Source organism: Gymnogyps californianus, chromosome 9 (genome assembly GCF_018139145.2).
Source record: "Gymnogyps californianus isolate 813 chromosome 9, ASM1813914v2, whole genome shotgun sequence".
NCBI classification, from domain to species: domain Eukaryota; kingdom Metazoa; phylum Chordata; class Aves; order Accipitriformes; family Cathartidae; genus Gymnogyps; species Gymnogyps californianus.
This window is the reverse complement of record NC_059479.1, coordinates 6842244-6868662: the sequence shown is the minus strand read 5'-3', so window position 1 is coordinate 6868662 and position 26419 is coordinate 6842244. Positions and strand designations below refer to the sequence as shown.

Below are 26419 nucleotides of genomic sequence, written 5' to 3'. Positions count from 1 at the left end.
TGCCTTATCGTCAGCCTTTTAAATTACCTTTAAGTACAATGATTGTATTGGCATACAAAACTGCGCTAACATTTGTGGAAGTGTTATGACTTTTCATTATTCAATACTTCGTATGGAAAATTATTTGTGAAGATCTGTTATAATGTATTTTGGCAAATGATCGTTATTTAATTTATGAAGTTAACTTTATGTATACTACGCTTAAACAATTGAGGGGGTGTTTAACAGTAAGCATACAGTAGAAAGGGGCTCATCAACATGATCATTGTTCCTACATAACTCGGGAAACCAGTCTTGTGAAGGCAGCATCTTAACAGTTCTATTAGAAATGAGATACTACAACCACAGAAAAACATTATCATTCCACTAAGACAGAATTTAGTCACCAAACTTGTCCTGCCATTACAGTCAAATGAACTTCCATTTCACAATAGTTCTACATGTAATTCTCCTCCTTGCTATCTGATTCCCAAAAAAAACCTTATACTAAAGAAGTTAGTTGATCAACTAATTTAATTATTTCAGAAATGTTTTTTAACACTGGAAGTTCTACAAAATATATGAATATAACATTACATACCAATTACATTGAGATAAACAATATCACAGGTATTTTCAAAATTAACAATACCTGCTTTTTGAAGTAAGAGTAATTTCTCTAAGGAAAAGGAAAGTTGAATTTGCATAGACAACTATCCAAAGTTACCACTTGTTACTGTTCAGTAAACAGTCCCCAAGAAACCTACTTTTAAGTGAAAAGAATCCAATTGTTCTGCCTTTCTTCAGCTGTAATTATCCCAACCTCAGGTTTCACAGAGCCTAATAACTTTTTTCCCCTGACAAATTACCTTATTAAATCAGTTTACTTGGAAGGTACCATATGCCATATTCATAAACAAACATAAATTCTTCCATTGCAAAATTTTAAAAGGTGAGATTAAATTTTAAGTTGTAATTTCTTTTTAACTTCCTGTCCATGCTCACATCTATTTGCATTTCTCTTGAGCTGCTTTTGACCCATATTAATAACATTTACAGTAATTTTGACATCCCCCTCATTCTCAAGATGGCTTCAAACTCCTGAAGATCTTCAAACAGATCTTAAAAAATTTTGAGCAACTCATGCATAATTACTTTGAAGAAGAAAAATCAAAACTCATCCTGGTTCTATAGATGCTCGCATTTAAGCATAATGTAAATCTCCATCTAATTTTTTTCTGTGAATATTGTATTTCAGGAGGAGTGCAGATTCAAACAGACCATCGACATTGATATGAAAGATAATGACTTCCCAAAGGAATTGTAACACTTGCCTCATTGGCATCCAGCACCATAAACTAATAATCTGTAGAATGTAAATAAGTCCCAAGTTTTATCACTCCAGGTACCTCATGCAATCACTAGCCAATATATACATTCATAGGATTAAGGCTAAGACATTTACAAAATAATATGTATCTTGTAATAAACTTTGTATGGATTTCTGTTTATGCTAAAGGACATAGAAGGAAGACATAACAATCAGGAAAGCACAGAATCATTAGAAAACTGTAGCAAAAGTAACCTTGAATTGTATCCTGCAACAGTCAATGCAAGTGTAGCAACAGTTCAAGGAAACACAACAGAATCATTGCTGAGACTAGTACATACCAGTTTGAATAAATACCATATGAATTCTTATATAAGAGTACTTGAAAAGGGAAAGTAGAAATATCCATCAACCACTAGCACAGAACTTCATTTCCATTATCTTCATCTGCATTAGGGGAGAATGTTAATACATCTTCAAAACAATTAATTCAATACTAATTGGGACTGAGGAAGCTCATTCTATCTTTTATCCTAATACTGGTAGTTAAAAGGTGATTTTAATTGCCATAGTAATCAGATACAATGAAGAGCAAAACTGTTCCTGATTAAATAACATTTGCATCAGAATTGCTGTTATACGCTTTTCAGCTCCTAGAAAGCTGTCTTCAGTTCTTCTTTTCTCTCTCTTGTTCAGATATAGACATAGAAGCAATTCTGCAAGAATTTTGCAGATGTTAAGTCAGATGGAAGTCATGAAAGACTATGTATAAATGTATCATAGCCCAGTCTGCTACAGCCCTCAAAAAATAGGAAACACTGCTGAAAAACAGCTCTAAAGAATGTTCTCTTTCCATAGAGCTAGTGAACGCTAAAAAAGAGAAGGAACTGTTAAGCCCTTTTCCTACAGAATTCCTCTCCCGTAGTGAGAAAGAATGGTTCATGATTTAGACTGTGGAATTTAAGATCTCTAGGTGTGTGGGTAAGTCACGTAAGTCTTTCTATGTCTCCATACTTCACTGGGAAAACAGGCATACAGAAGTACCTTACTAGTCCAGGAACTATAACAAACAGATGTGTAAACCTTAGCAGAGTGAAAAGAACACCAAAAAGGACCAAATATTCCCAAGCCCTACAGCTACAACTGAGGAGGTGGAGGTGACCGTCCACAGTAGTATTGTTTTGGAAGTAACAGAGTACAACAGTTGCCACAATGTCTTGCTATGGTTTTGACTGCGTCACAGATCGACTGCACCACAGATCACAGTGAGAGAAGTTCAGGCACTACATCATGGAAAATACATATTAATAGTAAGAATTTTTAAAATGGAGTTTTAATACTAAACAAGAGGTCTCACTATAAGTTGTTTTAAGGTGTAGTTTTAAATCAACTATATATGAAATACACTTTTTCACTAAGAACAATTTAAAATTTGTTCTGAAAAACATTAATGCAAGTAAGAGTAGAATTCCATGACAATATAAAAATTTACTTCTCTCTGCCAAATTCAACTAATTCTAACAATTTTGATAAGTTTTTTTAATTATAATTTTTAATCAGTCTTTAAACAACCAATTTTATATGGATATTAATATCTTCCTCAAAACTGCTTGAGCATGTCACAGATAGGGAAAAATAGCGTTAAATTCTGAAAATATTGCTCAGAAATTTTGAGATGTTCCATAAGTTGAGTACTACATAATGCCTTGTCCATCATACTGCTTTTATAGAAAGTCACAGAAGTTGCCTTTGACTCAAGCCATTACACAGCCTTTTCTGTCCAAACCATCTCATCTGTATCAACAATTTCATCCCAAATAATGTCAAATCCATTGACTACAACTGAAGAAACAACTTCCAATAGAACTGACTTCAAGATAAACCACAGGCTCAAAAGATCTTAGTCTCATTTAATATTTATTTTTGTTTAACTGAGAACCACTTAACCTTTCTGTATGTACTACTGTGCTTATTTACAAAAATTAATACACATTGATATAATGAAGTTTTCTTGAGGCAAACAGAATTGTACATGTTGGATAAGTTCCTACCGTGATTTTTTATTTTAGAAGGTATATGTTGATTTTGTCACCTATCAGCCCAATTCCAGTTTTGCACGAAAAAACTTGTATTTTGAAATGTGGACGTGTTTTAAGATTTAGAATTACTTAAGTTTGTACAATGCTGTCCAGTGTAAATCACTTCAAAGTTTATACGGATTTCAGAGCTTTTCTGTATTTTTACATTCATCTTTATGCATTTTGGAATGTTTAGCAGGATTTATATCAGTTTACACATAGTGTTTATGTGGCATCTCAGTTACACAAAGCACAAAACACCAAACTGAGTAACCTGGTCTTTAAAATATTGGCAACTCTGAGGTTACTTCATAACTAGGTATTATACAGGACAGTTCTCAACTCTGGCCACACTGCAGTTTTCTGCTCTCTCAGTTACACTAAGAAACAGATATTAATTCTAATATGTAATTAATTCTAATCTGGATTCTCCAATGGCCACCAAAAAAGTTGTAGCTGCATAACCAGGTAACAGCAAAAAATACTTATTATAGAACTACACACTAAAAGGCTGGAAAATACAGAAACTCTATTGCTCTGATCTGAAAGGCTGTAGCAATGCGTTAAAATTTTATTCTTGAAGATATAGCTAGAGAAATAATTGAAAGAGAGTTAGGTTAAAACACCCTTTGGGTGAAAATCACCTTGTCAAAATGACAGCTTGAGAAGACATCTGCCTCCTTCCTCTAAGTCTTCTGTGTCACATTCACTTAGACAAATTTACAAACTATTTATATAAGCAGCAATGAGCGTACAGAAGTAGATGTATCAAGAAAAAAATAGTTACTTGGCAAAAACAGCTAACTGAATATCAGTGTCGTGGAATCCAGTGGGGATGGAGCTATCCCCCCACCTCCTACCACAGCAACAGAGTTGTAATATGTGAAATGGATATTTCAATATATTTAAAAATTGGAAAAAATATTTTAGAAGTATTAAACTAACTTTGTGGCACTGGTTTAGAAACATTAGTTATTTAAATGGCAGTTTTGGTGCATCTGGCCATGTACAAGTATTCACATATTTGCAGTTTCAGTAACAAAGAAATATAATGCAAAATTAAACTTCAGTTGTATCTGTTGATAGGAAAAGTCTTTCATGATGAAAAGCAAAATGCTATAAGTATACTGAGGCATCTATGTTACTGCTAAGCATGGTCTACTCCTCACCTGCTTAAAAAATTAATGGATGTAGACAGGTATGCTCTCACCGACTGAGCTGAAGCAATTTAAGAAGGTGTAACTTTGAACTGCTAGCTACAGCCCTTAAACACAGACCAATTCACTGACAATAGTATCTAAATGGGCTTCTCATACTCTTCAACAGCTAATAAAACATCTTAGCTTACATTGTCTTAAGCGGTAGTTTAAACTAACCTCTCTCAGTATGGCTTCAAGCACACTGGTACAGGGGAGGGTGGTGATGGGATATTTAGGTTCTTCTTACCCCACTCACAGAAAAGCGCCTGTCCATATTACAAAGGACTTTTTTTTATCAGGTGACAGATATTAAAGAAAGATTAGTTAAACGCTGAAAGAATGGATTAGAAAAGTCTCATTAGACGTCTCCACGAGTTTAACTTCATAAAATATAGAAAATGTATTTATGCATCACCTGTATTTAAATTTTATATTTTGTTTATAGTTAAACTGAAATTATTAGAAGAATCTTATATGGTATGAAATTTAACTTTGTCAACTATACAAAGCAAGAGTTGTTCACTAAAACTTATGCTACAGTATATTCCATGCAGTGTCACTGCCACTTCAAGCAAGGCCAAAGCTAATAGGATTCGTGGCACCACTGCAGAAACCCTCCCAACCAGTCCTAGAGAAGTCACTTTAAAAACAACAGAAACCAATCAAATAAACAGCAAAACCCTGAGGCTTTGTGGCAAAGTGATGTACACAAACACTTGAGAATTTTTAAAAGATTCCCACATAAATAATTTGTTTTCTATCATGGTATTCAAATTACAGTACATCAATATAAATTAATTTTTAAAACTCAGAATGCAAAGAATGAAGTATTGGGAAAAAAAAATTATCACAATCAGCAAATACAATAGCAAATCTAATTTATGATTTCTTAAAATATAATTAATAGTACATATAAAGTGATGACAGAAGAAAGACTTTTCACTTGTAAGCAAAACTTGTTCTCACTTTGTCCGCTTCTTTGTTTTTCCAGATTTATATATAGGTTGCCCATTTTTACCAAATTTAAACTGTGAAATTACTGAGCAGAAAAAAAAGCACAAAGTTGTGACACTTGTACACATATACCAATAAAGATAAAATAACACTACCTGCTGAAATCAGTGTAAATATGATTCAGTCTGACAAAGTAATGCTTAAATAGATGATATATTTGTAGAATATATTGATACAAGTGTAACTGCAGGTTCTAGAGAAACGTGGTTGTGAGGCTGGCTAACATTCCTTGAGGGCTGGCTTTCCACACACAAGTCATAGATTTTCACTAGTGACGGGGAATTTACTGATATGCCAGAAATACTGGCATTCTAAATATACACGACACCAAACGGTATCGTCAGGATTACGTGACAATATTTCTGCACTACCACATTATCAGTGATGGAAATTCTGACCAGTACCTTGTCTTTTCATGGCTCTGTGTTCACCTCTACAGTCATCCTCTTAAATGTTGGAGTGGGTCTGTTTGCCTGGTCTAGTATTTCTCCAGAATTTTTCATCCTTGTAGAAACTGACTTTACAGATGCTATGTATATGCCCTTGAAAGGCAGTGTTATTTCTAAATTTACCCCCATTCGATCAATCTCCAGCATAGCACTATGTTAGTTTGTCATAATTGTGCGGTTTACTGCAACATCATCCTTAGACAAAGTTAATACATCATCACATCTTCCATAAAGTTCATCATAACCAAAAAAACCCCAGCATTTTTCCATGACTATGTACCTGTTAACACTGTTCAGTGGATAAAAAGGACAAGTGTTTTACAGCTGGGTCAGATTAGCAGATTAACACAAACTCATGGAAACTGAACAAAAAATTGCAGCCTCAAGTAATCTCTTGTGTAATCCAGTGTACAGTTTTACCACCTCTACTTGCCTTCTGGAGTCAAAGAGGTAAAGAATAAAGCCTGTATTTTACAACCTTCTGGAAGTCTGCACACCATCGATATCAGGACCACCTGATTCCTCCTGCTTTCTTACTGTCCTCTCTCTTAGGGTGCCTCATGCAAAATAAAATACTCTCACAGCTAAAAAGCAGTGTGTTGAGCTTGTCATCATGCTGAAACGTCACACTGTACTGAGGCTCCAAGCTCAACCAGATTTTCCAGCTCCTAATAGGACTGTTCAGAGAATGTCCATTATAACATGGAGCCTCCAAGCCCCAAAAGACAGACATTAATTGTCACACTACCTTGATTATAGAGATGTTTACAGAATTAAATTAACAACAAAGCAAGTAAGATACTTTTTCTTGGAAGTAAATCCATATGAAAAAATCAATTAACTTCTACAAATGAAAACAAGCCAATAATTCACAACAAAACGCCTTGAAAGGAACATTACACACAACAAGTGGCAGATACGGAATTACACAATCAGGCAGGCTAAAACAAAACAGAGTTTTCACTGACAAAGTTAACCTTCTTTTTCAGCTTTCAAAACAGACAGCAAGTATTTTTCATATTGATCAGGAACAGCCTTCAGTTTGTTACTCCTTACTTTCTTTTTCTTTTAACAAATCTCTCCACTAAAAATGATGCCTTACCTTTGTTCATATCAATCAACTGCTGCTTCTTCTTCTGTCGCTCCAGTTTCTCTCGTTCAGCCTTCTCTTTTGCCAGTTTGGCTCTCTTCGTTTTCTCCTCCATTTCTCTTCTTTTGTTGTTTTCTTTTAACGCCTCCTGCATTAGATAAAATGAACATGGGTGTCTATATACCGAGGAAAACTAGAAAGAATAACAAAAATAACCTTGTTTGCACAGATACCGTATTTATGTCCAATGAGGGGGAAAAAAACACAGGGACTGGCATCCAATACTTCAAGCATCTTCAGAAATCTTAGAGGGAACATAACTTACCATACTTTTGTACACATTAGCATTATTAGATAATCAGAAGAATGAAAATTGAAATAGCTTTGCATTTATGGTGAATGAAAAAGTTCCAAATTTTTCAGCAGCAACATGTTTGTAATTTTTTTTTCTATTAAGGCTAAGTCTGGCTTAAACGTGTATCTTGCTGTTAGGAGGGATTAGTCGGGATGAAGCCAAGTTCCCACTATAATGGACTTCAATTACAAGTAATTGAAACTCAGTTACTAAAATTTAAGCTACAATTCCTTCAAATATTTTTGTTGAAACAGCCAAAGCAGTCTGGATCACTTAAATACACAAAACACATCAAAAATAACGGAAAACAGTTGTATTTATAGATTAAAATTCTAAAACTAAAGTCTCTGAGTCAACACGTTACACAAACTACCAAACTAAAAACTACAAATGTAAGAGAACATCCCTGGATTAAAAAAAACCAAAACAAAACAAACAACCACTTCCCATGATCTTGCCTCCATCCGTTCTAGAAGATATTCTCCTTTTCCAAAGGAAGTTAATCTCAATTTCTTGCTGTGGTGGGTTGACCTTGGCTGGCTGCCAGACACCCACCTAGCCACTTTCTCACTCACCCTCCTCAACAGGATAGGGAGAGAACAAGATGACAAGCTCATGGGTTGAGATGAAGACAGGGAGATCGCTCACCAATTACTGTCATGGGCAAAACACTCGGGGAAGATTAATTTAATTTCTTGCCAATTAAAATAGAGTTGGATGGTGAGAAACAAAGACAAAAAAGAAAACACCTCTCCTCCCTCCTCCTCCTCCTCCTCAAGGCTCAACTTCACTCCTTCATTCCCAACTCCTCTATGCCCCCCTGACACCCCCTGAGTAACGCAGCATGGATGGGGGGGAATGGGGGGTTGCAGTCAGTCCATAACAGTTCCTCTCTGCTACTCCTTCCTCCTCGCACTTTTCACCTGCTCCACTGTGGGTCCTCGCTGCAGGCTACAGTCCTTCAGAATAAACCCGCTCCAGTGTGGGTCTCCTCCATGGGCCGCAGGGGGATCCCTGCTCCGGCACCTGGAGCACCTCCTCCCCTCCTTCTTCTCTGGCCCTGCTGCTCGCAGGGCTGTTTCTCACACTTCCCCCCCGCCTCTCACTCCTCACTGCTGTGCAACATGTTGCCCTTTCTTAAACAGGTTTTTACACAGGCACAACCAGCTTCACTGCTGGGCTCAGCTGTGCCCTGTGGTGGGATTGTTGAGGAGCCGTCAAGAACCGGCTGGAACCGGCTGTGCCTGGCACAGGGCAGCCCCGGCCTCTCCTCACAGAGGAGGCCGCTGTGGCCCCCCTCTGCCAGCACCCGGACACGTAAACCCATTACACTTACTCATCACTTCTTTTCACAGATACCTTCATAACGCCTTTTACATGGCCTGCTCTCTCAAAAAAGAGAAATATTCAAATTCCCTTAAGCTGTTCCCCAAGATCCTAAATTTCTCCTTAGTTTCGCTTTGCCTAAGATTCATTTATCATGAAGAAATTCACTGAAATCCATCATGATGGAATTCACCCAAAGTCACAGACAGACATGATAAATGTTAGGGATAATTTTCTTATTTATATTCACAACAGCTACAAATTTATTGCTCCCTTTCCTCTCCAACTCACAGTATACTAACAACCTCTACCTACAAGTACTGTAGGTCTGGGATTCAGGTGATTTTGGGAGTCCCAAAACAGTTAAGAAGATACTGGATCAAAAAATGTCCAGAATTAACACAGCACGTGCTCATTAATGATGTTTCAGCTTAAAAAGCTGAACAGTCAATACTTACTAAGCACAGGGCATAAGATAAATGGTTTCCATATTTACTTTATTTCCTACGCAATTTAATCATGCCTTAAAAACTAGAAAAATCATGTATGTTCAAATACAAACAAAGAAGAAGATTTCTTTGTGGATGTCTTTGTAAACATCCACACCAATATATCAGTTATTATTCCACAAATAAAATTTTCTTACGAAATTTGGGGCAGACTCGTATTACACAGTTCTATATATTCCTCAGAAATGACATTTCAAATGTTTATAAATGAAGATGACTATTCACCTTACTGTGTACATGCTAGGAAGAAACTACAGATGACGACTGTCACTTCCAAAAGAAAATCCTAGCTGAAGCACCTTTAAGTGTTAAGATTTATATAAATTATATCAGTATTTGGTAGTCCAAGACTCCCAAATGCCTCCAAATACAGAATATTCCCTCAAGCAAGGGACAGCGTATTTTGGTGTGCATATGCCATTTCAAGAGTTTAATAAGGTAAAATACCACACATAGCCCCTTCTTTAATAGCTGATACTGTTTTGCACAGATGCTGGATACCACAGTTACCAGTGATGTTACTTGTGGATGCACTTAAAAATTGGACCAAGAACTGCATTTGCTGTACCATCACATAACTGATCACACTGAGAAACACCTTTTCTTTCAGAAAAGAGAATTAAAGGAGAAAATCAATGTTTTATCCTTTTTGTTTTTGGACAGTTCTGTCACTGCACATTCAATCACACTTGACAGAGATTTCATTTTACTGCAACTTCACAGGCTGCAATGAAAGTAAATGCCCACAATCTTATGAGAGAAAGCAAATAAGAAATGTCATGACTGAACTAGTAGCCCACTAGCCATTGACATACTATGATTAGATCACAGATTCTGTCACATTTTCTAACAGGAAGACTACAGCAGACTGAACTAAACAAGTTCTAAAGTTATTGTATCTGGCAATTTACTTTGAGCCAGACTCTACATGTCCTAGCTGAAGGGAAATTACATGAAAATACAGATTGCAGTTCATAAAATATGCTGGCTACCAATGATGATTCAAACAAAAGCCATTCAAAATAAAGGTTTAATCTTCCTGAAGAACAGTAAGATAACAAAACACTGGTAACTGTGTGTGAGAGAGCCTATCTTAATCTACCTACACCCATCCCTTCATATACAGGCATATCTACATACAAACAAAAATAAACAAACCCCACCATTCCAACACATGCAGCACAGAAAGCACAAAGGTCAGATGGCCTGTCCATTATTTCTTCAAAATGCACACTTCCTAGTATTTCATTTTCTTCCGGGATATAAATGCTTTAGAGTATCTTCACATATAGTCTCTTTCCAGAGACTACAAAGGAAGAGTCGCGGACAGCAAGTAGAAATCCACTAAGTGCTAACCTAAAATACAAGAGCTTTTTCCAAACAACCTGTTGCTACAACAGGTACAGGTTGCAGCAAAGGGGCATTAACACCCAGCACTTTCTGCAGTGGTCAAACTGGGCACTCTGCAAGGCAGGAGAGAGGAACCCCAGCAGGGCATCACACCAACACACCTCTGGGGCTCTTGCTCCCTAGACTGGCCGTTTCACAACTAACAGTGCAATGCAGCACTGCACACATACAGCTTCAGAAGCTTTTTCATAACAACATAAAAGGGTTACTCTAGAGGAAAAAAAAAAGTGTCTTATCCGCTCTTAGCTTTGCTGTACTACTCCGGTAACTGCCTGCTAACAGCTCTAGTATTTCTGACTATTATTTAGTGGATTCTTTCCTGCCATCCCTGATTCTCTTGAACCTCCTACCCACCCAAATAGTTTTATGCCGCATTCCTTGAAATTTAACGTATCTTCTTTTCATCTCCATACCAATTCAAAATGAATATTGTGAAAAAAAGAACAAGGATGATCTATTGGAATCATCACTATTGTTTAGTGCATGCAATCCCTTTCCTTCATAAAGTGTCTCAGAACCACACCACCTGGAATGTACTACTTTGTTATTACTCTGCATCAGGCAGTCTGACTCTTAACCATTTCATATTTGTTATGTCATTTACTACTGTACATTTAGTCAGAGTTGGATGAAAGCCTGAAATAAATCACTTGCGAGAACATACTCCCAGCTGTTTTCAAGTTGTGCTGAAAGCAAAACAAATATATATTCATCTGTATTTATAAACATACTTTATATTTGAATTAATATTGCTAACAAATTTGATTATAGTTTTTCAAAACTGATTGAAGATGACTGTAAATAAAGGTAGAGAGAATTTTGACTCAGATGTCTAGTGGTTTCTACAGCATTTGCTCTGCCTGAATTATACCACCAATCTTTTAAGTTTCATTTTCTACAATTTTACTGCAAAGGGTTATTTTTCTCTCTCATGTGGCTTCGATCACTTCATTATTTACTATTTCCTCGCTTTCTAGACCTCCAGACTGTGGGCAAGCCGAACATTTTCTAATACAAAGGTGATGTGATTCTGCACCTGCCTTACCACAGTGCTATTTGGGCCCCACCAATCTAAAGTTAAGCCTTAAGTTAAGTTAAAAGAAATCTGTACATCATCTCATGCTTTCACCTCTTTTCTTTGGCATACTTTTATACTCCTCTATACCTATTCTCTTCTTAACTCCTGAGTTTCTGTGGACTTCTTTTAATACAGAACAGTGCTATTTCGGGTTATCAGGTTATTTTTAAGTATCTAATGCCAGTGATATCCTTTCTGTGTAGGTTTGCAGGCTAAATTACCTAAAAACATAGAGATCAGTTTGAACACTTAAAAAAAAAAAGCTGTGTAATTGGCATTGCTTTTAAAGGAGGGGAAAAAAAAATAATCAGTTTTGTTACTGCAATGTAGCTCAACAGTGACAAAGTACATACTAGTGTTCACAGGTATACACTACACAACTATATTTACTCCCTAATTAAAGGATAAAACCAAACTAATATGACAGTTACAAACCAGACAAATGTCACAAAGCAAGAGGCAATCCACAGTTAAGAATAAAAGCCTTCCCAACAGCTTTGGAAAACATTTTGAAAAGTATTCATCTAGATACTGTCTTTTCAAAACATGTAAGTGCATGCAAAAACTGAAATCATTTTCAAGTGAATCTCAGCAGACAGAAATATTTTAATGTATACAACCCCTTTTTTTGATGTGCTACTCATGGCCCTCTGTATTTTTGGTTGGTACATAACAGCATGCAGTTTTGCTAATTCAACGGCAAATTAAAAGTCAGAGAAAGTTTCTGTGTTTTTTTTTTTTTAAATAAAAACAAACCCAAATTATTGTCTCTCCTAGCAAAGAAATAGATTCAGCAAGGAATATTATCTCTTGTTAAGGGAGCTAGTTGAAGGGGCACATAGCTTGATGTTCCCCCTTGTGTTTATTAGGATTCACTGAAGTAAGATTCTTATACTCAGGACTGCCAGTTTATAGCTTGGCTTCCTTAAGAAGCAAATAAAAAATTAATGTATCTCTAGTATTCTGTACATATCTTAGGTTTTGACAGACAGACAGATATTCACACACCAACATGGTTGTAAATAGACTCTCAAAGGTAAATTATTAAAAACAAGAAGAAAGAAAACAAACTGTAATGCACAAATCTCCTTGGATATTAAAGATGCAGTTGGCTACAAAGCAGTCATGCACCAATAACGAAGGCTGCCTGTGATCTCTCAGGCCTTCCCTAAATTTGCCTTGCAACTGCAAAATATGTGAACTGAAGTCCCAGCAAGAGGAAAAAAAAATAAATAAAAAAAAAAATCTTTTTCAGTCATAACTCATTAGGAACAACAGAGTCAGATTAACTGGAAGTTAATCTACAGAAATAAAGAGTTAAAATACAGCAGATTGAGCAATCAGTTTATATGTAAAAGAAAGACATTTCATGAATATTCCTTGGAGGATAACATATTCAAATACATTGTTATCCTTATGAAAATAATGGACAAGAGATGCAATGAGCTGATATTAAACAAGAGCAGACAAATTGAATTTCCTGATGGGTGGTCCTGAAACAGTAAGTAGAAAAGATTGTGTTTGGATACTGCCCCATGGTTGATGCATCAGGGCCATTACATCTGACATGAAATGTCTTTGGCGTGCCGTTACAGATTAAGATTTTTGGCAAGTGTAGCTGCTGTTGTATATTCAGGTAGGGAAAAGGTTTTTGCTGCCGGCTTATCAGCTGTGTTGCAAAACCACTTAAAACTGTCTAGCAGTGTAACGTAGAAGAAGTTTTCAGTGTTTACTGAACCAAGTTTAAGGCTACCAATGAAAAACTATATTGTATGTCTTAATTACTTAACAGTATACATTTGAATAATTACTAAATAGCCCTCAAGTGGACAGATTTGGGACTAATAGCTCCTTTAAATCAATATTTGGATAACATAATAAACGTGCATGCCTAATTCAGGTTATTCCTGAAAGAGACAGAGCTGAAATACACACACACTAACAAAACTGTATTATTGTCATTACCAAAAAAAAAAAAAAAAAAAAATTAAAAAAACACAGCAAAACAAATGTTAGCTGTTTTCAGTACAATCCGAGAAGAGAAACCACAGCCCACAGCAGATGAATTATTGTTTTGTTCAAAAAGTGATCTTTCTGGATCAAGGAAGAGACAAATCAATAGGTTGGCACGTAAAGCCTTGCATCATCATGCAAGCGCAACCCTTGAGATTCTTTCACAAAAATTCATTCTTACTAAGCTAAATCTGTAAAATCCGTTCCTACAAAAGCCTAAATCCAGTAGAAAAAGTGAATTTTTTTTTTTTTTAAACAGCAGGAGCTTGAATATGATATTTTGAAAGGTTTCAAAGTTTCTGGCTAGAAATTTTAATAGAGGCTGTGAGAATTACACACAATGCAGTGTACATTGATATAAAGTATTTAAATAACAAAATAAAACGGCCTGGGTTTGAAAGATTTTGCATGCTCCCTTCAAGACAGGGCTGATGGACTATCAGAAGAAAGTGTTCTAGAAGTTGTGTGGCATCACACTCCAAAGAACTGATAAATGCGAAAAAACTCAACATTGAAGGGATATGCTTATTCATCTGCAATTTTTTTCTTGAGGTTTCTTACACCTTCCACTTCATGCTTCATATTATATTTCGACAGGATAATCCAATTCTATTAGCTTGCTTTGGATTTTCCTAAACGTGATAAGCAAGCATGAATTTAAGGAAGCGAATGAGCTATAATTTACTACAACATCAGCAAGCTAATTGAAGATGCAATAATGCAGTGATCAATCTGAAATCACAATTAAGACAAACATGGATTCAAATTATCAAATTATCTTAATATGATATATGAACAAACAGAATGATGAGGCTAAGACTATATGAAACACCCTTGTGGAGATTTTAGAGAGAAGTCAGATTCCTTCTAACCCATGACAGCTTTTTAGAAATATGTTAGGTGCAGATGTAAGCATCTCTAGCCTGTAAGCACCTTCTATGGAAAGGTCTCTTTTAGACTTAGAATCTTGCCAAAGGGAGTCACTTAGAGCAGGTAATAAAGTCTACTGGTTTACAAGAGGTTTTCAACCTCTAGGTTAGATTCACAGCTTAACTATGGCAATAGTCAAAATCCCAAACTACGCCTGGTTTCCAGAGTGGAATGAGGATTCAAAATCCTCATTTAAATATTATAAACTTCCAAGATACTGCCTGGGAATAATGACATTACTCAGTTGGACTCGCTGCCATCAGTACTGAATGGAGAGTCTGTTCAAAACTATCAAATGGAAAATTCTAAAGAAAAGTTTTTAATCCTGTTCCTTTTCAAGATCAGGAAACTTAACTTCATAGTTTCCTCTAGACCATGTTTTCCCGTATTACTTCTGAAAACATTACTTCATCAAAGGCATCACTACCATGAAATATGACATCTCGTGCTTTTACCCCATCCACAAGGGCAACCACGTTGCCACAGAAACAAGTTAGACTTGTCGGAAACAAATCCCAACCCCATCTATGCTGCCTGTTATTTCTACACTTGCCTATCTTTAAGTGCTTGCAAATGCAGTGTACTGTAATTCAGTTTCATTTCTTCTATTATTATTATTTATTTTTACATCTTTTGGATATCTTCCAAGAGAAATGTCATCCTTACCTTTTAAATCATGAATAGAGTAGCTACTTATCTAGCAGTACCAACAGCTTGTTAGTGAAGTTGATGAGTTACCGCTCCTATGTGAATTCTTTCGCTTCTGATTCCATGTCGTGGAAACCAGGACATTCCATTACTTAAACATTCCTAGCCTACACCTAATTCGTTCAATATCATGAATAAAAAAAAAAAAAAATTCTCCTCAGCACTAGCTGGATGTATACACTCAGATGAGAATTTAGAGAGCTTACAAAGGGTCTTTGTGTGGGGTTCTGGGGCGGGGGGGAGGAAGGGCTTGCTATATACTGCCTGTTAATAAGGACAATGTTTCACTTTCAATACTACCTCTTGGGAAATTTCGCTGGAGAAAATACTTCTTGCTCATTATTCTTTATTTTTTCATAGCTTCCTGCTAGCTAGAAACTGTTATCTTTCAGACTACATTAAAGAACTGTTACTTTTTAGGCAGAAGGGAGAAATTGTATTCCCAGACAAATAACCAGGGAGAACAATGAATAAATACAGCCTTTCTTTTAAACCACTCCTGAATTACAAACTCAATTTATGAGTTTGAAAGCTGGGAATTTAGCTTGACTATGTATTGCATTTCATAGTAAATCATATGTTTATTATGTATTAATTTATGTATTGTATATTCATTGACTTATATTGTTGTAGCCAATAACCTGCTGTATTAAAGGGACATTTCAAAAAAGCCACAGAAAAAACATTCCTGAGTCATGGAACTTGAAATTTACTTTGAAGTAAGTTACAAGCAAACAAGTATTAGAAAGAAGAAAAGGTCTTACAAGTCCATTTATACTCAAGATGCTGAATCCACTGTGGTGAAAGTTTTTTCTTACGAAGACAACATAACAAATGTTTTGTTTCCCGTCTGGTACAGGGCATCAATCTTATAAAATCTTGAAAGACCAGGGTAGTGGTCGCCCAACAAAAAGTGTTTAGTTTACTGATCATTTAATATGTCTTATCATTTTGGGGAGATTTTCACTTTCTGGATCTTGTATTACTGGGTTACTGTAAAAGATCCCAGCCACACAGTAATCATCAATCAATAGTCAGTGTTGATACAAAAGGGCAGTCTATTTCATAGGTCTTTTACAAGAACTCATCTCTCATACTGCCAGTTGATGAGTTACTCGCATCTGCTTAAATATTTACTTATACTCGAATACAACCCTTTTTCCCTAAGTACATTTATAATGTAATTTAAAGATTTAATTCCTTATTCAAAGAGCCGCATTTACACAAATGTGAGGGAAGCAGTCACCGCTGATAAAACTGTCTACCAGATATAAAAAAATATCACTTCACTGAAGGACAAAGCTTCTCTCCATTTCATAACAACTATGCCTATAAATGTCTGTTACTGCTTCAAATTTTACCCAACTATTCTTACAGGCATTATTACAACTTTGGTTTTTTAGACTCAAAATTCACCTTTAAGACTATCTGCATTAAAGGGGGAGCCCACAGACCAAACGAAATCTGAAATATTTCAGAACTGTGTAAGAAAAAAGAACATTTCCTATCTAATGCTAAAACATGTATTTCGTACAACTTCCATGAAGCACACAACCTGATTAAAAGGAAGTTTATGTCCATTTGCAAATGTAGGCATGACAGATTTGGTGGACATTTTAAACACTCTAGCACCAACAGAAACAAACATTCAGAAAGTAACAGATTAAAAATATTTCAGATCATTTGATATAAACTCTGTGAGACAGCAGGTTAAAGGGAAGAACCAAAACAGAAAAGAACAAACTGGCATCTTGCTTCAGGCAACTGATTAATCATTATTTGATAAGAGCCTGAAACTACATCAAACCAAAATGTATCAGGTTGCAGTTGTCCTCAAGGACAATAGAAATCTGTGTTTACTTTCAATGGAAGAAAGGACTAAATTAATAAAATCTAAACCACATTTCTTCTTCAAAATAGTCCTAAATATAAAAGGCATATTATTATTCAGTGGATCTACTATTTTAATGGCAAAGAGAAAAAAAAAAAAACCCACCAACAAAAAAAACCCCTTATTGCTACTTTTGATTCAATTTCCTCTGTAAACATTAGCTCCAAGAGAACAATAAATACACCTTCCCCCCCCCCCAGCTTGATTTTGAATCATGTTCCATTTGCAAAGGAAAGTCATGCTCAAGTGCTTTACTTATTTCTTGTGATATGCCTTGAATACAATGCGGTTATCAAGACATACTTAAGCACAAAATCAAAGAAGCAAACATAGACAGAGGTGACATAAGTACCAGGAAAAATCTAGTTAAAAGCTCACTTCAAAGGTTTAAATATTCTACCTAAGCTTAGGATCAAAAAAAAAAAAAAAAAAAAAAAAAAAAAAAAAAGACTGAGCAAGAAGCAGTACAGCCATGAGGGGACCATGAGGGACAAGATTTCTAACTGCAAGAGGTAGAGGGGTAAAGTGATGCAAACTTTATTTCGTTGTCTCACTACACCCTTGGCTCTAATTATATATCCTGCAAAAATGGTTAGAGAAGCCTGGGGGTAAAATGGGAGCAGATAAAGAAGAATAAATAAATAAACAAATTCTGTTTCTTCTATCTGCATCTCTAGGTTGATTCACTATATTGCAGCTCAATGAACTTAAATGGCTCAGAAGGAATATTTGGGTAGATGATTGGTCAGAGGAGCTGTAAGTTTATTTGGCTATTTGCAACCATATGATGGGCAGTTTTAGTGGTGTAATTTAGACTGTGAATTCCTAATTACGCAGTGCTTTTTTTCTCCTCCTAACATCACAGAACAGCCCCAAAAATACTTATTCTCTCTCATGCAAAGGTAGACAGATGTTGATAAAAACTAAGTACAAAAGATTAATTTGGTACTTGACTGGAAACTTTGTACCTGGACAGCTTTAAAGACATAAAACAACAAACAACAAAATGTCCACAAACGAGTCCATTTCTGGGGTAATTGTCTGTTGCTGGGAAAAGTATAGAAAGTATTCCAACAGCAATCAATACATCTCACAAAGAAACTGAGAAAGGTCAGTTACTGTATCAGCCCACACTGCCTACTTATAATTTCCTTTCTTCCTGTTGTTTAGGGATAACAGAATAACAACTTATTTACACGGAAAAATGTTGTTGGAAAATAACTTGAAGAGAAACTATTGGACCCAAAGGAATATCACTGTATTGCTGATACATTTTGATCAGAAGAATGAAGGATGAAAAAACAACATTGACTGTTCCAGAAAATGTTTTTCTCATATACTCTACGTCTTGTCATTCAGCCTAAAAACTTCTGAATACTTAGACCATGTGGAGGTGCATTTATTAAATACTGTTTCTGTCCAACTTGCAAAAGGCAAGCAATCAGAAGAGATGATGCATGCATATATTTTTTTATTTGAAGTAATAAAATGGGCATTATTTTCCATTCGATATATGGCACTTCCTCCAATGATTGTCAAAAGTCTTTAACATGAGTTTTGAAAAGACCAGCTGTTTTCTTAACATTAAAACAGCCTGATATGGGCATAAGACAAACATATATCAAGCTCCAAATGTACTTTTATATATATGTATACATACACATACAAACACACACAGAGAATTTTCTGTGACCTGGGGATGTGCCATTCAGAATATATTTCTGATTTAATTCTTTTAGATTCATCTTTAAACACATTCATATATATTCCATCTTTTTCAAATACACTAGCTGAATTGCATGATTCTGTAACATAAGATATCTTTAGCTGCAAAGGAAAGAAAGAAAAATTGTCATTACAATCAACCTATTTAGTCACTATGCTCACTTTTACGTAGTGGAAACATACACAGAATCACCAGTTAAGCAAAGGGAAATACAAGTAATAGCTGTTGTACAAAGGTAACAGAAGACAAGATTTTCTGAAGGGCTACGTTGACTTCTAGGTGCTCACAAAGGCCAATTATCTCGAACTATATACACTGAAGTATCAATTAAAACACGCTGTGTATGTAAAGCACTCGTTGGTGACTGACCTTCAAGGGAAACCTTCTCAAAGCACAAGAATCACACATCCTGCCGTGCAGGAGGCTGAGGAGGTGGGGCAGGGGCCAGCCTGGCTGAACAGGGAACTCCTGAGCTCTAACACAAAACAGAAACATAGAGAAGTGGAAGGACAGCTATACTATCCAGGAGGAATACTGCCCAGGGAGGGAAGTACTTAAGAAAGTCAAAGCTCAGATGGAGATAAAACTGGCAAGGGATGTGAAAAGCAATGAGAAGGGCTTTTATAGCTACAAGGACAGGTGAAGGAAGATTAAGGAAAATGTAGGTCTGCTGCTGAATGGAGCATGGAACCTAACATCAAAGAAGAGGCGGAGGCACTCTGTGCCGCCTTCATCTCAACCTTTGCCACCACTGTCTCACAGGCCGTTCAGGCAACTGACTGATGTCATCGCAAGGCCTCTATTTCATCAAAAGTTGTGGGACTCAAGGGACATCTCCAATGCCTGGGAAAGGCAAATATTATGCTCATCTTCAAAAGAGTGAGGAAAGCTTGGTGAACTACACGCTAGTTAGCCATCGCTTCTGTTTTCAGGAAGATCACAGAGCAATTCCTTCTGGAAGCCATTTCCAGGTACATAAAGGACAAGAAGGTGACTGGGAACAGCCACGCTGGACTTCTCAAGGGTAAATCGTGCCTGACCAACCTGACTGCCTTCTCTAATGAGATGACTAGCTCTGTGGATGAGGGGAAGGCAATGGGTGTCACTTATTTGGCTTTAGCAAAGCCTTCAATACAGTGTCCCACAGTCGTGGTACCTTCATTCATGGAGATACTCAAAACTCAGTTGGACAAGGTCCCATGCAGCTTCAACTGACTTCTACACTAGCCCTGCTTTGAGCAGGATGTCAAACTCAGTGACCCTCTTAGCGTCTCCCTCCGACCTAAATTACCTTATGATTCTATGGTTTGTCTTGTGGTCATAAATGTTCATATCAGAAATGTTAGCAACAAAAACATAAGAAGCAATCTGAAGAACTTCTGAACTTCTAAGTTAAAATTGCTAGTAGCAGAAGAAACAAGCTTTATCAATAGACAGCCATTAGCCATAACATAGGAGAACAACAGGAAGAAACAAGTCATCAATATTAAAAAAAAAATCTGGAATTATACTTCAGTCATTTACCAAAATACTAAAAAAAGTTAATGGGACCACTTAAAGAAAGCATGCAGGCATTACAATAATCTGAACTGGACAAATTTAATAAATATGCATGCTCTAGGGAATATCCGGAGATGCTGTATATCCTCAGTCTTTTCTGATTGCTCCTGAATTCTTATCATAGTTATGACTTTTTTTACAGTAAATTCCACAGATTAAATGAGTTTCAGTGTCTTTTTCCTTTCAGGAAACTTCTCACAAGCATCAAAATGTTGCAGAAAATCTTAATTCTTTTTAGTAATTTTTTCCTTACAGAAAAAAAAATTACTGTACTGTGAACTCTTAATGCTTGCCCTAGGCCTTCCTCAAGTGTCTGGAAAAAATTAAATCCCTAAACAAGAATCTTTATGCCACTAAAGTCTACAAGGTTCTGCTTTAGTGAATAAAATAAGTCAAGAAATTCTCAAAAGACCTAATTACAATTACTACTACTACTACTACTGTATATATCTGAACAAGTGAATTGACTGAAGCACAAATGATGCTAAGGAAAAGAAAGTGTGTCCTTAAGCTACGTAAGCCTCAGATTTCACTTTTTTATATTGAAGCATTACTATTTAAATTAGTATGCATCATACATATGGTCCAAGTTCATTTCTTTATTTAATAACTTTTTGAAAAAAGAGGCTTAGAAGATAAAAGGACAGATAAAAATTTAAAGACCATAGCATCAGATGGATATAATTAACTATTTAGACCAACATGTAGCAGTAGAACAGTATCCTAGCAAATAATTTTGTCCACTTTCTAAAATCATAATGCAATGCAAGAAATTAGCCCTACTTTTCTGGAAACTCAGAAAGACTATTTGTGGTATGTCTATTTGCCATGCAGGTTTAATATTCCAAACCAGAATACAGAACTTGACAGTTCTGTCTTGATAAACCAGATTAATTTACAGAGACTTAGTCTTTGGCATAATTTTCTACCCTAGAAAAGCATTTTATTGCAGTTTGTAATTATTAGGTAAAACGTAAATATCATATGAATATCCTAAGAAGAACTGACCATACATAGGACTGTAGAAACTCCAAAAGCAGAAAGGCTCCCAGTCCCTGAAACACCTGGTGGATTGTGACTTTTGCTAGGAGAAGTAACAGAAGTTTGTATCTATAATGATTTCCCCTTAACACAGAAGGCACTTTACGTCAATTAGGTAATGAGACATTAACGGCTTGCAATGCATTAATTTGTTGAGTGTATTTACACCACAAGATGAAGGGTTTTGATGAGATGTTATCAGAACGTGACAATCCCATACCAAGGAATATAAGAAAGTATGCGTGAGGTTATTGTGATCCTCAGTAACAAGTGACCACCAGTTCATGACTACATAGTACCTTCCAGAAGGAGGCCTTACTCTTCATTTGTCCATAGCTAGTCCTTGTATCAAAATTTAAAAAGAAGGAAATTCCATTAAAACTGATTTAGAATATAAATGAAATACAAAAGACGGATTACATTTTTAAAAAGCAGAGTAGTTACAATCTGCTGAAAATATACAAAACCTACTTGCTCAAAATCAAATCTAGCAGAAGAAAAGGATTTAACTACAGAGGGTGTTTTAACTGTCAAACACTTTCACAACAGCTTCTTCCCCTCCTATTAAATAATAACAATAATAATAAAATGAAGGCAAGTCTGCTGTCTGCTTTGAGTACTGTCTAGTACTCAGAAGAACGCAGGTATCTGTGCACTCACATATAAAGAGCAAAGTAAAGGAGATTCTGGCAAATAAAACCCAGATAATATTTCTCAGTATAAATGATTAGGGTAGTTTATACAATTTACACCACTGTTCCTATATGCATTGACAAGTATTTGCAGAAGATGCATACACGTGTATATAGCATTAACCAGAGTGTAACCAATGTGTAAATAATTAACAGTAGTTTAAACAAGCAGTCTCAATACCATCATTACTCTGATTGCTATAGCTATTACAGTGCTTAAAAATAAAGTTAGAACTGTCCTAATCTTTGACAGCTTCCTAAAACAGTGAGAATTGGGTATCTGGAGCTTTGTTATATGTACAAACAATGTGAGTTCATACTGAAGAAAAATTTATTCTCAATTCAAATTAAAATTCTTCTGTGACTACATACACCACCTGAACAATCTAGATTGGGAAGCATGTGAATAAAGTATTTCACTAAATGTTCCTAAAACAGAACCTCATTTAAATGAGGTAAATTAGCAAATATTTGGAAAAAAATATAAAAAATTTGGACAATTCAGGCCAAATAAGAATCACCCCTTAAATACAGGCATCAGAGATGCACTGAAACCTAAAACTAGACAGGCTATTATCACAAATACTTTTTATGAAATACAGCCAAGTTTAAAAAAAAAAGCAACCCTCCTCCTGCCCAACCTCTAGGGTTTTTGTATACTATACGCTTACATTGCAAAGCTTCTACTTAGCCCTAAATGCCACTAACATAAAATGTAACTGCAATCCTAGAAAGCTATTTTGCAGAAAAACGAAGGTCCGCATGGGAACTGGCTGAATCTGAGGCAGCGTTGTGGCCTTGCAGCAGAGAAGGCTGAATGCCCACTGGGCTATGGAAAACTGTAATAAGCAGGTTAAAGGAAGTGATTCTTCCACTCTGCTGGTACTTCCAAAACCACATCTGGAGTTCTGTGTCCAGGTTGGGCTCTCCAGTATAAGACAGGTAGAGATACACTGGAGGGAGTCCAGCAGATGATACCAAGACAATGAGGAGGCTGGAGCACATGACACAAGCAGAAGATGAGAGAAATGAGTTTGTTCAGCTGTGAGAAGGCTCTGCAAAGACCTAATTGCTGTCTATGATGTAGTGGGAGCGTGTAGAGAAGACAGAACTAGATTCTTCTCAGAGATGCACAGTGAAAGACCAAGAGGTGACCGACAAAAGTTGGAACATAGGAAATTTTATTCAGTTATTTATTTTCCCACCACAAGTGTGATCAAACACTGGAAAATGGACCCAGAGAGGTTGAAAAAGGCCCTGTGCAACCTGCTCTAACTTGATCTTGCTTTTGAGCAGAAAGTTAAACTACATAATCTCTGGAAGTCCAACCAACATAATTCCATGAATTTAGACATGGATAGGCAGCAACATAGTGTTGATATTGTATAGAAAGTATAAAAATAAAAACTTCATAAATTAACCTGGATTCTGTCTTTGCAGGTAGTGGAACTTAGATCATCAGAGGATGCACTGCATGTCCATACATTTGAAATTTTGGCACCACAAGTCTTGTGGTGATTCCTTCATAACCAGTGCTTTTGATCCAAGATTTTTCTTCAGTTGCCCCTTTGTTCTTTAAGTTACCAAAATAATGGACATAGGTAAAGCATTAACTATTGTAATCATACGTCATATAGCCATTATATTAAAGGCTAAAGGATGGAATAACCACTTATTTCTACAGAATACGTTAATGTAGAAAATATAAACTATTATACCTTGAAACTCAAGAGATTTGCCCTCTCTACAAAGATATACAGATAAATCTCACAGAATTCCTCTCTCCTTAACTAGCAATCAATAAACATAGATAAAATGTAGTCAGCTAGATTGTATTTCATCTCCTTATCAAAATAATTAGCGACACCCGATCAGTTATAACCCACACAAAAACACTGAAAAAAACAAGTGTTACTGAAATCATAATATGAAAACATCTATCGTTAATACTACATCACACAGTCCAAAGTTCATGACACTGAGAAGTCAATAATTATTAGTCAATAATTAAAGAAGTCCATACTAATTAGAAATTCTCACTATCTTTTTTTAAAGTCTTAAGTACAGCTTTTTGCTGTGAAATGAAGATCTTTTACATATAATTCAGTAACACTCTCACCCCTGAATTCCACACTTCACTCTTACAGAATTACTTACAGAAACTCATTCTAAACCTGAAACAATGACAATTTCATCTGTTCCTGGAACTGTGATGTAGACATAGTAATTTCTTTTCTGCTTTTGGTTCATTTGGAAAGGCAACAAAAATATTCCAGCTTTATTATTAGAAGAGTTATTGCACTTCATATTTAATTTCTCACATTTACCCACTGAAATCCTGAAATCCCACTTCTCCGCCCCTCCCCTGGTATTACTCAGTCACTCCAAAGCAATACATGAATCTCTCAAATATTCTCCCTGGAAATTCAATTATAACCATTGAAGAGCAACAGGCCATCAGTCAGATCTTTAGGAAGTCAAAAGGAAGGAAAATAAAAGTAAGCAATTGGAAGTATTTTCATTCTAATACGCCTTCTAGAAAACATTTGCCCTCTAGCTCCTATCACCTTCATAGCAGTTTAAATACATACTTGAGGACAGATTTTCATCACAATATTTGGACATTGCTAGTCTGAAGTCTGTTTCAAGTAGTTGCAATAGAGGAGATTTCCAAATTCAAATATCCACATTTGAAAATGTAAGCCTTGGTTTTATGAAAAAGTAAATGCACTGAAATATCTCATGACAACTATTCCTGTTCTTGACAAGTCTTCACGCAGATGTGTTGGCGTACTTACTAATTATAAAAGAATTGGTGATTTGCTTATGGAAAAAAAAAGGATAATTTCAGCGAATTTAAAATGAATAGTTCATTATATTGTAGTAAAAGTTTTCTAATAAAGTAAACTTGGTATGAAAATTATGTTTTAAAGTAGTTATTCCTCCATCACACTGAAATGGAAAGTCCTTATGATTACAGTGTAAATTAAGTCAGCTACTGACAACAGACAGATCAGAGAGCCACAGCTGTATGGTAAACAGTGGTATTTCCAAGTGATGTTAATATTCTCTAGAGACACAACGTGACATTCTAGGCATCTGTTTTCCCTGTACACTTCCTATGGTGCAGCTAATTATGGCTCCCAGACAGCCACTAGGAAAGATGACATTAAACCCATTAAAAAACTTAGCTGTTTAAAATGAAATTCTTACATTCCTTCATAAAAAAGCCATACCCTGACATCAACCACAGTGGATGACTGGAAACAGTAACATAAGCATCTAAGTGAACTTCATGAGTTCTGTCAGCAATACAGAGCTCATTTTGAAAGTCTCAGCCTTAGCATCACAGCATCATTAAGGCATCAGCCAGATTTTAACAAAACATGAATGTAGACATGACCATTCAGGTCTTGACTTTAACATGTTTTTCAGTATCATGGCTGTTTGTTATGCATCAACCAACAGGCAAGTTTTTTAAAAGAGGAAAAATATTTTCTAATTATCCATATGTGTCAATCACATTGACAGTTGAGTTGGCAAGTTACAAACGAGGATAATAGCTATCAGTGACCAAAATGTAAATAATTCTGAAAACATTAATCCAATTTCCTGCCACAGAACAAAACATAAAGTTAACTGTAACACAAGAAAGAGAGAAGAGAAAAGAATTAAAATTGGGAGAAAGAAGAAACAAGAACATGTATAATGTTTTGCAGACATTACTTACCAAAAACAGAGTTCTGAAGTTGCTCAGATCGCCAAAGAATTCTTCTATGCTTATTGCTTTGGGATCAAAGGTGAAGTATTCTCCCAAATTTTCATACAATTTAGTCATGTTGTTGTGCATGTTGGACAATTTTTCATATTGCTCTCGGGCACTCACAGCAAAGCTGTAAGGTTTTGTTAAGGAAAATGATTCAAATATAATCCAATCTAACAGTAAAAAACAAACAAGCAAAGAAAACTCAGTACAAAGGTTAGAACTGGAAAATTTGCTAGTGCTGTCCTGCTCTCAAACATGACATTTTTATATATTAA

At 35.8% G+C, this 26419-nt stretch overlaps 1 protein-coding gene across 1 annotated transcript in view; it reads right to left on the bottom strand.

Moving 5' to 3' along the window:
* DIAPH2 (diaphanous related formin 2) overlaps positions 1–26419 on the bottom strand; it is a 265679-nt gene that overhangs the window by 84230 nt on the left and 155030 nt on the right. Inside the window, exons 26-27 of the mRNA XM_050902012.1 lie at positions 26109–26273; positions 7152–7287 (exon numbers count right to left, since the gene is read on the bottom strand). Of these exons, the coding sequence (XP_050757969.1) occupies positions 7152–7287; positions 26109–26273 (301 nt within the window). The remainder of the gene's footprint in view (positions 1–7151; positions 7288–26108; positions 26274–26419) is intronic.